Below are 15664 nucleotides of genomic sequence, written 5' to 3'. Positions count from 1 at the left end.
ATTTATGCATACATACATGAAAATCATTATATTATCAAAACTTATACTCAACATTAAACAATTATTTCACTGGTTTTATAATAGGAAACGTCTTTTATTTTGCAAAGAGCAAAGATGCAAGCACAAAGTATCATTTTCATCAAAGGGCTTAAGTATTATTCCTGAATTTAATGAATTTCTACACATAAAGGTAGGTTTAGAATTACACTGGGAAAGAAATATCAATGAATCAGGCTTTTAAAAACTCATAGGTCAACAGGTAGAAAAAAACTTTAAAAGTACACTTACAAGCTAAAAAAAAAAAACAGTAAAAAATAATCAAAAGATACCACAGATATTTTTATTATAAGCTTAGAATTTCAATGATAGTTTTATATTATGAAATTTTCCAATATCCTATCAGAAAATTAATGCTTCCTTTAAAAATTGTGCAATGAATTATGATGTAACAAAACAACACTTGACAGAGCCAAGATTCTTGGCAAGTCCTCAATTTACTTATTTGGCTATATAACTTTTGACAGATCACTTACTGCACCTTACTTGCTTCTGCACCTTACTTTGTTGGTAAAATAAAGATCATCTAAAAATTTTGAAGGTTTCTTCCAGTTCTGTTGTTTTATGATAATAAAGGTACCACATTATTTTAAGTGATTTTTTTCTTTGAGTCATTCAGCGTATTTTAATTGAGTGCCTACTATGTGCCAGGCACTATTCTAGACACTGAGGATACAAAAATGAACAAAACAGGCAAAACACCTCCCCTCCTGAAGTTCATATTCTTGTCCCAGAGAGACATTAATACAAGAAATTAAGGGAATTATACAATATATTAATGGCAGCAAATAATGTGAAAAAAATATGGAACAAAGTAAGAGGGTTTTGGAATATTGTCGGAGGGCAGGAATTGAAATTTAAGGGGAGTGGTCAATGGCTTCATTGAGAAGTTGATATTAGAACAAAGACAGAAGGAGGAAAAGATATGAGCCATGTGGACATCTGGGGGAAGGATATATTGGGCACAGAAAACAGCTAGTGCAAAAGCCTTGAGATAGTAGTGCCCCCATCATCATCAGTAAACAGCAAAAATGCCAGTTTGGTTTGAATGAGAAGGCGAAGAGAAGAGAGTAGAAGATGAATTTATATAGGCAGCTTGGAGAAAGGATCATGAAGGACCTTTGTATAGACTTTGACTTTGACTCAGAAAAATAAGAGCAATTGAGGGGTTTTGAGGAAAGGATTAACCTTATATGACATAAATTTTAACACCTAGTCTATTATATTGAGATTAGACTATAGATGGGGAAGGTAGAACCAGGTATAGACTGGTTAGAAAGCTAAGTAATTGTCCAGGTGAGACATGATCGTGGCTTGGACTACCAAGAAGAAGGTGGCAGTGGAGGTGATGAAAAGTGGTTGGACTCTGTACTTATTTTGAAGGTAGTGCCAGCAGACTTTTCTGATGGTTTGGATGAGAGAATGAGAGAAAAGGAGGAGTTAAGAATAATTGAACATTTCTGGCATGAGCCACTGGAGGGATGGGGTGGAACAGAGTTTGTGGTGAATAGGAGCTCATTTGGGACATGCCAAGTTTACATGAAATATCAAGTATGCACTTAGAGATAAGAATCTGGGATTCAAGAGAGAGATTCAGGTTAAAGATATAAATTTTGATAGAGTACACTTATCATGATGATCCTGAGTAATGTATAGGATTATTAAATCACTATGTTGTACACCTGAAACTAATATAACATTATATGGTAACTGTACTGGAATTAAAAAAATAAAGTTGGAAATTGTCAACATATAAATAGTACTTAAAACTGTGAAACCGAATAATGTCAACAAAAGGTTGAGTGTTCAGAGAAAAGGAAATTAACATACAGATTACAACTGGGGATGTTCCCATGTTAATAGGTCAAAAAGAACAGAGGAACCAGCAACAGAGTTGGATAAGGAATGGCCAGTAAGGTAGGAGGATACCAGGAAAGTATGATATCCTGACATCCAGGGTGAGAAAGTATTCAGGCGGCGGGGGGGGGGTGGGGGTGGGGGTGGAGTGAACGGCATGCCTAATGCTGCTGAAAGATCAAGTGGAATGAGGACTAAGTGACTCTGGATTTATCAGTGTAGCAGTTACTGGTGACATTGACGAGAATTCCCTAGAGTGGATAGGGACTAAACCCAAGTGAAGTGGTTCAGAGGAAGAGAAAAAAGGGAACTAGAAACACTATCTATACACAACTCTTTTAAGGAGTTTCACCATGAAAGGAAGCAGAGAAATAGGGTAGAAGCTGTAGAGGGAAATAGGGTCAAGACAGATGGGGTCGTTTCTAAAGATGGGAAGATAATGGCATGTTTGTGTGCTAATGGGAATGCTCCAGTAACAAAGGAAATATTGATAATGTAGGAAGAAGGGGAGAGAATTGCTTGAGTGATACTTTTAAGTAGGTGAGAGGAGATGAGATCTGGTATACAGAGAGAGGAGCTGGTCTTAGCTGGAGAGCAAACAATTCATCTTCAGAAATAGGAAAGAAGGAGGAGCATAAGCAACAAATGTTAGTAGGTGGGCAGACATTGGGTGACATATAAAAATTACTTTATTATTGTAGTAATTTTCTAAGATAGTAGCTAACATTTTGGGGTTGCTTAATATGTGCCAGAAACTTTTAAAAAATATTGCCTGTATTATTTAATTCTTGCAACACTCATAAGAATAATTCGATGTATTTAACGGATGAAGAAGTAGAAAGTTGAAAAAACGTGTGCACTATCAAGCCCGGTCCAGTGACAGAGCCTGGCTTCTGACCCCATTGGTCTGAGTTGAGAGCCTGTTCTCCTAACCACTGTGCTGCACTGCTTCTATTCTTTCCAGGAAAAAGCATCACTAATCTGTACAGATAATTTTTTGCTGTTATCCTTTTAACAAAATGCTAAGTTTTATTAGACACTAATTAGTGATATTATGAGATAACTTTGTGAAAATCAATCCTGTAGATATCTCTTAAAGGTTATTGTACCTTAGGCAGAAACTAAGAATTGCCATGTATTCATAAGTTACACTTGAAAAATTACTTAACTTTATCATAAATCTGGTTGCTCACACCCACAGTGAAACCGAGATAGAAAAAAAAGAGATTGACATTTCCCATGTGGGAACACTGGGGCATATGATTATTGAATGGAATGCCCTGAGAAATAGTATTGTTTACATTGTATGTGGTCCCTTGCCTACTTTTTCAGCACTTATAAGTTAAACCTATTTACATGACTCTTTGTTGCATTTGTACAAGTATTTTTAAAAATGGTGCACTATATTCCGCTGGCCTTGAAGTTTACTAGAAAACTCCTATACTCACCTTGTTCACTTCAGGATAGAAATGCATCTCCTCTTCCCTTTTCTGGATTCCTGTGCTCTAATCAGGCTTCAGTCAACTCAATATCCACTCCTTCTGTCTTCTCAATCTTAGATACTGCACAAAATTTAAATGACAGGAGCTCTCTGATGCAGATGTATTGGTGATTTCAGATCACTCAGTGATCTATGACCTATGCAGCTTATTCTTAAATGCTCAGCATATTTGTAGGCCAGAGTCCTGAGATTACAGGGGTTTTTTTAAGGCCAAAAGGCAAAATATGCCCAATGGATATGAGTATGTGACTCCTCCAGGTTCATTATAACCCCCAATTCAAAACTTTTGTGCTACAACAAACACAGAGCATGTTTGATTAATGGATTTAGTTCCTGGAAACTGTCTTAGCAGAATTTACTTAAGGCTTTCAACTTTGTGCTACAAAATGAGAAGTTTAACCAGGATATTGGTTGAGGCATTTCCTTTGCTATTTTTCTAAGAGCAAGACTGGAAAGTTTTATGACACTGTGTTCTTAGCCTGGCAGGATTTAAACAAACAAGGTTCCCTTGACACAAGAAAAGGTTGCCTTTGTTCTCATAGCAGCTTGTTTTGAGTTGAGCAGTGCACTCATTTCTAATACATCTGGAAGGTGCCAAGATCAGTCACTTACCTTGGATCATATTTCAGTGGACACTATGATGATTACATTTTAAGATTCATGTCTATCCTTTGTGTGAATACCCCTGGGGCCTTAAACTGCTCTGAAGGCACAGACTGCTCTCTGTGCGACTTTCCTCCAGAGTCACCAGAAACCCTGCTTCCATTTGCCCTACCAATACCCTTTATTTCTGGATTTGACCTTGCCTCTTAGCTTTTGGCTCTCTGCTCACACATCGTCTATACCTTCTCGTTTCCCTCCCACCCCTACTTACCTCTTTCCCTATCCCTGCTATGATGACTGCCCACTACGTTTTTTTATTGTTTTTTTTTTCCTCCATAGCTTCAGGCTCAACATGATTTCCACTGTACTCCTGCCTTGTCCAAGTCCTTCAGTCACGTCAGCCCTTCCTCCCTTCCAGTCCCCATACGGCACCTTTGGTCAGTTTATGGCATCTGCCTATGGGACTTGATGTCATCAAACCATGCACCCCTCCCAGACTTCCTACAAAGCTTTGCTTTATGGGTGTTCAACTACCTGCAGGCCATGCAGCTTCCCTGAACTCCATCCACACAGGACTCCCTTCCAACGTTCAGTCAGCAACACAGCTGTGAATGAATATGGTCTTCTCACCAGAGATGAACTCTGTTGCCTCTAAACTCTTATTCCCTCTAAACTTGTTTTGTCACGGTCCCAATTTTTATAGCACTTATCAGACTCCCTTATATGGTAGGTATTACTTTTCACCTCTTACTTTCCCTTCTATATTTTAAGCCTCTTGAGAGTAGCAATCACAAGTTAGAAATATAAGTGTCACCCACAGGACTCACTTCCAAAAGGTTCTGACTAACGAATGACTATGTTTCTCATGATGGCAGTGAAGAAAGGAGGGAAAGTGATAAAAGGATAACAGGTTAGCATTTATTAAAGTAATATAAATACAGATTGATTTTTTGATTCCTGGACTAGAGCCAAGAGATGGATGATAAAGATGGCCGAGGGGTTAGGAAGGCTCAGAGGGCATTTTGAGTAGCTGGGGAAGACATTCTAGGCAGCCAGGCATCAGTGGGTACTTTTCTTTCCCTGATTATTCTTCTATTATCTTATTAGCCTATATGCTGGAGTATGTCCAGATATTTGGAGGCAGTGGGCAGGTGTCCAGAATCTATGACCAAAGTCGGCCACATGTATTATACTCATACAGAGGGGTTTAGCTATGAAGTATGTGGAGGGGAAGCCTTATCATTGAGTGACCCCTCCAAGTTATGATGTTCAGATTGTAGAATTGTGTCTGAAGGACAGGGCCTTCACTCAGAGGGGCACCCAGATAGAAGTATGTGGGCTGATGTAGGATGTAGGTCCATCAAAGCAACAAAGGACTCTGAGCAGGGATAGCAAAATCTGCCACCGTCAGCCCCCAACTGCAAACCCATCGCCAGTTCTGTGGGACCTGAGGTTTGAGCACAGTATCAAAGCCCTGTTGGCTGTGCATTTGGTCTCCGTTCTCACAATCTTGGGGATTTTATTGCCCTCCTTAGAGGCCATTCTAATTGTTTAGCTTCACAGTTGAGCATCTTCTTCACTGAGGTGAATCCTAAAAGCTGGGCTCATTTCTTCTCATCTCTTTGTGTAAAGTTTAATAGGTATACAATCTTTTAGCTTTTCTTCTGTGTCTGAAAAGTTGTGATAATAAAAATAACAATGGCTACAAGCTTGTGTGGAGTTAATTATTTTAAATGAGCAAAGAAGACCAAACACCTGAGACGACAATGGCTCAGAAATTGGAAAGAAAGCATTCTGCTCTGCTGCAGTTGGTTGGTATTTGGCTCTTTTATTTTCCTCCTGAGTAACATAAGAGCCATTGAGCTCAGAGGACGTGAACATCCTGTACAGGAAATAGATGGCATATGGAGGGGGTGAGGGGGGCACCTGGCAGTCGTTCTTTGAATCCTTCAGTGAGCGTCACTTGAATATATTATAGAAGCAAGTAAAGGGCTGGAAAACAGGCTCTGCTTGGATGGCTTCCAGCACACTTCACAAAGCTCAGGAAAAGCTCAGCTAAGCCACATGCATTTTATGTTTTCCTGAGGAAAGACTCTGCTTGTTTGGTCTCAGGGTTAAGGGGTTTCAGCAAGTTTTTATAGAGACACTAAAACATTCTCTTTATATTTCCCTCTGTCACTGAAAGGAGCCCAGAGGGATAGAATCGAGGATGTGGGCACTTAAGTGTCTGCTGAGCCGATTAGCTCCCAGAGAGGTGTTGGTGCAGTGACTATATAGTGGTGAGCCCCTAGCCACCTAGCTTCATTGGGGGTGTGTGTGTGTGTGTGTGTTGTATAAAATCTTAGTTGAAATTTGAAGAAATTAAACTCAGAAGAGTGGATGTGTGCATTTCAAGACTTCTTATTTTGACCAGATAGCCCGGAATGAGCACCGCTTCATCCCTGCCAGAAAATGTGCTTTATCATGAGAACAAAGTGGAAATTGTGAAGTAGGGAGAGGCAGGAAGGTGAGGGGGAAGTGACAATGGTCTTAAGACTGTCAAGAGCTGTAACTTTTTTTTCTTTTCCCAAAAATATTTTTGAGGAGAAAACTAAAGCATTTGCTGTTCCTTTGTGAGAATGATTTGGAATGCTCACTGAAGCAAAAAGGCCATTTATGAACTGACTCCAGCCTTTCTTTGGCCTGTCATACACCATTGTGTTTATTTGAGAACCTGAGATTTACAGTGAGTGAATATTAACAGGGACCAGAACCTGTAGTCATTGCAATTTGCATTTGCCAGTGCAGTTTTTTCTGTATCTGCTGAACTTAAATTGTTTCTTGGCCAGAAAAAAAATGTAATGTTACCTTTCTCACTTATACTTTTCTATAGGAAGCTTCCTACTATATTTAAGGCATTCTACCTCACTCACAAACTTGTATTTTTCTTGTTTAGAATTAATGTTTTATTATACTGTCATCTGCCTTAAATTTTAGCCATAAAAAGTATATATAATTATAGTAAATGGTGACACTGGGATACTGTTAGCATTAGGCAAGCAGCTAACAATGCTCCTAGGTTTAAAATATCAGTGTATTTTTTTTCCAGGCTTTCAGCTTTATTCTATTAAGACTAGAAATCAGACTCCCTTTTTTGATATGATTGCAATTTATGAGTAAGAATCAACTGGTTAAATAAGTGTGAGAATAGGTTTGGAAGTGAGTAAGGAAATTATCCTGGTGCCAATGAAGAAATGTGCAAAGAAAGATCTTCAAGAAAAACCAAGAGCTATATTAAATTTTAGCTGTCACTGAGTGTCTTTCAAGAGAAGTAAGTGTACCCTTAAGTTAATTTTCCACTTTCTAATTAGGAAGAGCATATCACACCCTTGACCAAGTTACTGATCTCTTGACACAGAGAGGATGATGCAAGGTGCCTAAACAACCCGCACGCACTATGTGTAAAACCATATAGATCAGGTACTTGAATGGAATAGTGACAACCTAGCTCTAGTTCAGCCTAATAAGGCAGCGCCACCTACTGCACACAAGCTTTATTTTATTTATCCGTAATAAATAGGAGCTGAACGGAAACAGCTTATGAGATCTTGAGGATTTATTTCTGCAGAGAGGTGGCCAAGTCTCTGAATAGAAGCTGATCTCTACAGACCTAAGCACAAAACAAAATCATTTTGCAGTCTGTTCTCTTCTAAGATGTAAATCTGGGTCAATTTACTGAAATATTTGTTTTCCTAGTGTGTATATGTATGTGTCAGTGAATCAATATATGTATGTAAACATTCATATTGGGAATAATTGGGAGAGAATGGGAGCTAGAAGAATGTAAATATGAAAAAAATAGGAATAAAGAACATTCCTTTTAGATGTCTACCGATGTGTCTTTTATTCTGAAAATAAGTCTGATGTACCTTCATATGCCCTTTTACATATACTAATGACATAAAAATTAATAATTAGTCAATGCTTGTTTAAATTGAACCATTGTTTAAATTTCATCCTAGGCTGCCCACAAGTGAGTCCTTCATTAAATGATTACAGATTTAATAGGCCTTCGTCGTATTCCCCTTTCTCTAGAGTTTTTTATTCCTGTGGTAACACGTAATTCTACAATATTTTAAAATAATAACTCATAATGTTCCTAATGTATTTTGCATTGTTGAATCACATAAGCATTTACATAAAGTATTAACAAGAGCACATTTTTTTATTAAGTTGGGGTCATTAATTCTTTCAACCATTTTGGTTTATTTCATTTAGTCTATTACAACACAACATAAAATAACTAAGTGACGGTAGATATGGTACAATAGTGATTATGATTTTTTTTATCATTCCCTATAACTCTTCCAAGGTCTGAACTGGTTATTGGCCATTTACATCATTCACAGTGAAGCTTACACTTTTGTGCTGAGAAGATCATATCATTTCAGATCCTGAATTATAATTAATTTCCAACATACTTTCATTTCTATTAAATTCCTTTGTCATACTACTATTTATTTATTTATATGTTAATGGAATGTCACACAGTCTGGAATGTATAGTATTTGACATTTTTCAGGGTCTTGATTTCCAAATAAAATAAAATATAATATAACTTTTTTCCATATCATATGCCAACATCATGATTATGTAATTGAAACAAGTCAGGTATCTAGACATACAAAAAACACAGATGGTTTGTTTTGTATCCTGATTTGAAGAAAGCCTATTTGAGTTGTCAAAAACTTGATTTTTTCATACTTGTCTATATCTTTAAAAACTTTTGTTATGGGGTGCCTGGGTGGCTCAGTTAGTTAAGCGTCTTGCCTTCGGCTCAGGTCATGATCCCAGGGTCCTGGGATGGAGCCCCATGTCAGGCTCCCTGCTCAGTGAGGAGCCTGCTTCTCCCTCTGCCTGCCGCTTCCCCTGCTTGTGTTCTCTCTCTCTCCCTCTGTCTAAGTCTCTCTCAAATAAATAAAATCTTTTAAAAAATAAAAATAAATAAATAGAAAACAAAAACTTTTGTTATACTTAGTGTAACTTTACTCATTCAATTAAAACTGAATATCTGCTAAATGTTAGACTCTATGCTAGGCTCAAGGATTAAAACATAAATTCCCTGCTGTCAGTGAGCTCCCTTTCTTGCAGAGCAAATAGTGTGTGGATAGTTCTAGAACAGTAAGAACAAGGAACTGTGGGCACAAAAGTAAGTAACCCAAACTTCAATAAATGAGGTGGTAGGGGTGGGTGGGAGCAGGACGGGGAAATACACATTGTTCAGTTCACCTGAGACTCAAGACTGCAAGTGAGGATTGTTCTGAGAGGTGAGACTGGATAAGTAGGCAGAGTTCAGGTAATGGAGGCTGTTTTATGCTTTTGGACTTTATTCTGAACGCTTTAGTGTTTTTAAAATGTTTAAAGTAGGGCAGTGAGGGAGTGAATGATGGGATGAAATTGAAACTGATTAGAAAGACCCCTCCAGAGACTCCGGGGACACTGTTGAGAAAGGGTTCAAGTAGGGCGTGACTAGAAGGAGAGGGGTAGTAACTGATCCAGAGAACATTGAGAAATGATGAAGGCAGAGGGCAAGGGGACGGTGAATGTCTGGGGGGTTCCATAATGGTAGAACTAATTCAATGTCCCAACAAATGTGAAGACTGTAGAAGAAGTCCAGGAAAACTGGTTTCCAGCATGGAAAGAGTTTGGTGACACCGTCCACTAGGCCACAGGCAGTCTCCAGACTGGAGGTGAGCAGGCCAAGGAAGAGTTCTACTGTACGTATGGTAAGTATAGCCAGCCGAGAGAGCCAGCAGGCAGCTGGCTGCAGGCATCTGGAGTTCAGAGGAGAGATGTGGATCAGAGCTCTTCAAATCGAATCATTGTAAAGCCTTAGTAATGTGTGTACCTTGACTAAGAAGAATTAACTTGTTCCATCCTCCAAGACCTTCATCTGTCCCACTGTTCTCACACCCCCTTCCTCCCTGCAGAGGACTGGTATGAACAGCTATATCCCCTCATCCTTACCCTGAAGGACTGCATGGGAGAAGTGGTGAACCGAGCCAAGCAGTCCCTGACGTTCGTGCTCCTTCAGGAACTTGCCTACAGCTTGCCCCAGTGCTTGCTGCTGACGCTGAGAAGGGACGTCGTCTTCAGCCAAGCAGTAGGTGCCTCTTGGGAGCACAGCCCGGGGCTGGGGGGCTAAAGTGTATCCGTGGTGATGGTAGAGGTCTTCTTTTCGTAGTTTCATTTTTAAAGGGATTCTTTGCTTAAAGTTTTGATATCAGTTTTCCTTATCCATAATAACTATGAGCTGAACAGAAACAGCTTATGAGATCTTAAGGATTTATTTCTGCAGAGAGGTGGCCAAGTCTCTGAAATGTACGTCTGTTTCACGGTGCAGAGAGTCAGTGAAGAAAAGGCCGCCCATCCTGTCATCATATTATGCCCTGGGGTCTCCACACAGAGCACCGTGGGAGGAAAGGGGTGGCTGCCTTGCACAGCGGTGGCAGCTGGGACTGGCAAAAGGGATCCGTTTGCAATCTCCCATTTACACAGCTCCCTAATGAATCCCAGGGCTGGGCCTCATAATGATCTCCTGTATGTTTTGTTTGTCTATAAAATAAGTTCACAGGGCAGTAATGCTTAAAGGCAAGATTTAACAGGACCACCTCCATTGCCTTCACCCAACCTATCTCATGACGTCGAGGCTGGTCTCCATCAAAGTGGCTGTCCTGGGGCCCTTTCTTCTCCCTTCTGCCTCCACACCCACAGCTGGTTTTAGAGACATAAGCCTGGAGGAAGGGAGACAGAAGGAAAGGGAATATTTTAACCAAACCGTCCATGTCCCCCCTAGTTTGTGGATGTTTCACATACTTGAAAAATTTTAATTAAATCCGTGACACCTCAAAAATCTTAAATATTTTTCAATTAAAGTTTGTTGACTCCAGTCAATTTTTTCAATGACTTTTTTTTTTTTTTTGAGCTTGCTGGATTGGTTTGTGGTTTTATCATCAAATTACACACAAGTTTGCATGACCCTGGCTTCCTACAGCAGCTTCACACAGTGGGATTGATAGTGCAATATGAAGGACTACTAAGTACATATAGTGAGTATTGCTTTAGTACATGTTAAAATCATATTCTCATTCATAAGGATATTTGATCCATAGATTCTGCCATTAAACATAAAAATGCAAAATAAACCTTTATGACCTAAGCATTACAGTAATAATGTAACTTTCAGTTCTTTGCATTCATTCACCTTGTAACTGTATTCTTACCCCCATTATGTTTTGAAAATGGAATTATAGATTATTTCATGGAGTATGAATAGTGGAGTCCTGAGCAGCCGTCTGGCTTTTTTAATATAAAAGGCTCTCTGCCAACATAGTTTCAATGACTGGCTTTTTAAAGTCCCAACTCTCTAATGTCTAGAACTGCACTATTTAATACATAGCCTGGTGTGGCTATTGAGCACTTGAAATGTGTCTAGTCCAAATCAGTATGTACTAAACATGCACGCCAGATTTCAAAGACTAGTAAAAACTAGTTTTATATTAAAAATTAATAATTTTACATTGATTTATAATTGAAATGATATTTGGGTATATTGGATTAGAGTAAAATACATTATTAATATTAATTTCACCTTTATAAATTTTACTCTTTTAAAAATATGGCTACCAGGAAATTTAAAATTATTTATGTGACCTGCATTATATTTCTATTGGATAGTGTAGATCTATCTCTATTTCTAGAAATCAAATATCACGCCTGTCAATGGAAAGAGAGCTGCATGATACTCTGTTTCATAAAGGAGTTAACACCTCTCTATAGCCTTCCAGCAAATGTATACATCCTTCTTTCCCTCCAAGGGTACTTGGACTGCTGGAGTCCACTGAAATGGTTCTTATTTCACTGGTGAAAACCTTCAGCCTCTGAGGAAAAGTGTTTAGAATATATTCACTGCGTTCAGAAACTCATTCACTAAAATGCTGGAACAAATCCCAGCAGGGAGATGTAGTACCAAATGACATTTTCTTTAAATAGTATGTTTGTAACAATGTTCCTTTTCCCTTGTGTAGGTGATGAAATCGGAATGCTAGAGGACATGGCTGTTGGCATTTCAGATTTGAAGAAAGTCGCATTTAAAATAATCGAAGCCAAATCCAATGATGTCTTGCCAGTTATAACAGGAAGGCGGTAAGTGGCGCCCATTTCCTTGAGACCAAGCTTTGTTAGATATTTGTCTTAACTCCTGAAGGAGCCAAGGAAAATTAAGGTTTGGGTTGGAAAATTTTCTTTTCCCTATTTGGTAGAGAAATGAATGTAAGTGACATAACGGGGAAAGATCTTGAAAAACTCCTAGAAGGTTCATGAATGTTTATATATTTGTATGGTAGTGAGGTGAGCATGGTAATGCTCCCCCATGAAATATGAGGCATTCAAAAGAATAGCAGGCATGAGAAGAACATTTTTCTCTTTATTACTATCTAGTCCAAAGCTCTGGGTGTTTTTACTTTTGCTGGAATCATTTGGTTAATAGCGTCATAATTCTTGAAATGACTTTATATTAAATTCTGTTAAAAGCAGCAACATTTTAGAAAAGATCTATTTCTGTGTCAGGGGCATATACCACCATTTTTCTTAATTATTTTTGACAATTCACTCACAGACTGAAATTTCCGAGAATGGTTTTAAATAAATAGCTTTGAAGGTCAGTGAATGATGGGCAAAATATCAGAAATAATTAAGGAAAATGATGGTGCATAGAATAGACCTCCAACAGAAGAGTTATAGCCTATGGTAAATCATTTCAGTCAGAAGTCCACCAAATTGTAACCATTCTGACATTTGCGCTTTTAAATGCTGCATGAGGACATACGAAATTTGAAACATTCTTAGATCACAATGAAAAACTATGAATGTGCTAAAGAGAAAGCCCTTTTCATGCTGGAGAGAGATGGAGAAGAAAGTGAGGATAAAAGTTCAAACTAAACCTGCTTTCTTGTGTATAGTAAACATACGATGGTTATTTTAAACTTTGTATGAAGGATGCTCAGAGAAACATGATTGAATGAAAGGTGACTATTTCATAAATCAAGAAAAATATCCTCATAAAACTAAATATTTCATCTGTGAGCTAGTGCTTAATTTTCCATGTACTGGAAGAAAGAATAAAATTGCTCATATACACACCTGGAAAATAGTACCACTCTGTATTATCAAAAGTGGGAAACTGATACTTCTATCACAATTGATACAGGAAGTATCTCAGGCCATTTGGTATAGTAGAGTACAGACGCTTTTTCTGAGGGAGTTTGCAGGCTATTTCTAAATTCAAAAGTTACAAAACAGATGTGAGTAGAACTCACAGAATATGGCAAAGTGAGCACTCTGGCAAACCCTCTCTCCAAACAGCAACATTGCAATTGGACAGAATTCCCAAAAACAGCCATCTTGAGACGAAGGAAATAAGTCAGATGTGCACACAAACTTACAAATACTTATTAATGAAAAACCAGTGGACATTGGTTAAGGCACATGGTGTCCATGGCACTCCTGCCCAGAGTTGCTCCCCTAAAACCCAGCTTGGTCAGCGCAGTTTTACTGGGGTAATGACAGGCTGAAGAGACCAGCAGTTTCACTTCCAGAGGGGGCTGACTTGATTTGGATTGGAAAGCAGAAAAAAACACACTCCTGAAAAGTTGTTGGAAACAGTGGTGATTTAGATAACAATTTCGTTCACAATAGCGTCAAAAAGAATAATTACATCAGACCAGATTTAACAAAGTACTCTAAGAATTGTACACAGAACACACAAAATCGTGCTTGGAGAAATTAATAAGATCCAATAAACAGAAAGACAGTCCGTGTTCCCAGATTAGGGTACTGGATATTGTTTAGATGGCAGTTCTCCACAAACCAATCTATAGATTCAGAGCAATTGCTTGCTAAATCCCAGTAGTCTTTTGTGCAGAAATTGGCAAGCTAAACCTAAAATTTGTATGGAAATGCAAAGGACCCAGAATTCCAAAAACAATTTTATAAAAGGACAAAAGAAGACTTACACTTTCTGATTTCAAAACTTAATATAAAACCACAATAATGGAGACCCTCTGTTACTGGCATAAGTATGCACATATAGATCAACGAAACAGACTTGAGAGCCCAGATGTGAACTATTACCTTTAGGGTCAATTGATTTTTGACAAAGGTGCCAAAGTCATTCAACGGAGAATGCAGAGTCTTTTCAAAAACTGTCGCTGTGACAAGTGGTTATCCATATGCAGGAAAAGTCATTTAGAACTTCAGTTTATGCCATACACAAAACTAACTCACAATGGATCATTGGTCTAAATGTAAGAGCTAAAACTATGATGCTTACAGGAGAAAATATTTGTAATTTGGGTTAGGGAAAGATTTCTTAGATAGGACCCGAAATTCTAGATTCATAAGATACACAATTCCATAGATAAGATTTGATCAAAATTATAAACTTTTAAGGAGCAAAAATATCATTATATCATTAAGTAAATGAAAAGACAAGCTGCAGATTGGGAAAATAAATGCAAATCATTGACCTGATAAAAGGCTTGCATCCAGAATATATAAAGAAATCTTACAACTCAATAATTATGAGACAAAAACCTGATTTAAAAATGGGCAAAGCATTTGAATAGATATTTTGCCAGGTAAGATATATGAGTGGCTTATATGCCCATGGAAATATGGTCAACGTCATTAGGCATTAGGAGAATGCAAATTAAAACCACTGTTAGATACCACTTCGCTCACAGTGGAAATCGTCATTATCAAAAAGTCAGACGGTAACAAGTGTTCACGAGGATGTGGAAAACCTAGAACCCTCATACATTGCTGGTGGGCATGTAGAGTGGTGCTGCCACTTTGGAAACAGTTTAGCAGTTTCTTAAAAAGTTAAACCTAAAAGTACTATATGACCCTTAGGTATATATATCTAAGAGAAAATGAAATCATATGTCCACAGAAAAACTAATGTATGAATGTCGATGGCATTATTCATAATAGTCCAAATTGCAAAGTATGCCAAGTAGCCATCAGCTTGTGAGTACGTAGGCAAAATGTGGTATATATCTATACAACAGAATGCTATAAGTAGGAATAAAAAGGAATAAACTGCCAATACATGCCACAACATAATGACTTCAAAGTCATCACGCTAAATGAAAAATGCTAGATACAAAAGCCTACTTTTTACATGATTCTGTTTATGTGAAATAGGTAAAAAAGTAAAATCTGCCGAGACAGGAAATAGATCAGTGGTTTCCCAGGGCTGGCGGTGGGATTGGGGTGTGAATGCAAACAGGTATGAGGGATTGTTTTTAAGGTGATGGAAGCGTTCTGAAACTGGAGTATAGTCAGGATTGCACAACTCTATAAATTTGCTAAAACTCTGAATTATACACTTAAAATGCCTGAGTTTATGCCAGTTCCATTTTAATAAAGCTGACAAAAAGTTACCGTAAAACATTATAAAATGTTTCACCTTCAGAGCAACCTTTACACATGGACAGATTCATTAATTCTTCTCATATTCTTGAAAGACTTGAAATAAATAAACATCAGCCCTGTTAGCCAGGCTTTTGTAAAGGGCACTGAGAGCAATTTGAAAAAGAAAAATAA

At 38.1% G+C, this 15664-nt stretch overlaps 1 protein-coding gene across 6 annotated transcripts in view; it reads left to right on the top strand.

Moving 5' to 3' along the window:
- The window catches only part of INPP4B (inositol polyphosphate-4-phosphatase type II B), an 802990-nt gene that overhangs the window by 710006 nt on the left and 77320 nt on the right, over positions 1 to 15664 (top strand). For all 6 annotated transcript variants that reach the window (XM_078069264.1, XM_078069263.1, XM_078069261.1 and 3 more), the window contains 3 exons: positions 9988 to 10160; positions 10983 to 11106; positions 12085 to 12202. In XM_078069264.1, the coding sequence (XP_077925390.1) occupies positions 9988 to 10160; positions 10983 to 11106; positions 12085 to 12202 (415 nt within the window). The remainder of the gene's footprint in view (positions 1 to 9987; positions 10161 to 10982; positions 11107 to 12084; positions 12203 to 15664) is intronic.

Source organism: Halichoerus grypus, chromosome 3, assembly GCF_964656455.1.
Source record: "Halichoerus grypus chromosome 3, mHalGry1.hap1.1, whole genome shotgun sequence".
NCBI lineage: Eukaryota > Metazoa > Chordata > Mammalia > Carnivora > Phocidae > Halichoerus > Halichoerus grypus.
Note: the sequence above shows the minus strand (reverse complement) of the source record. Positions and strands in the feature narration are given on the sequence as shown.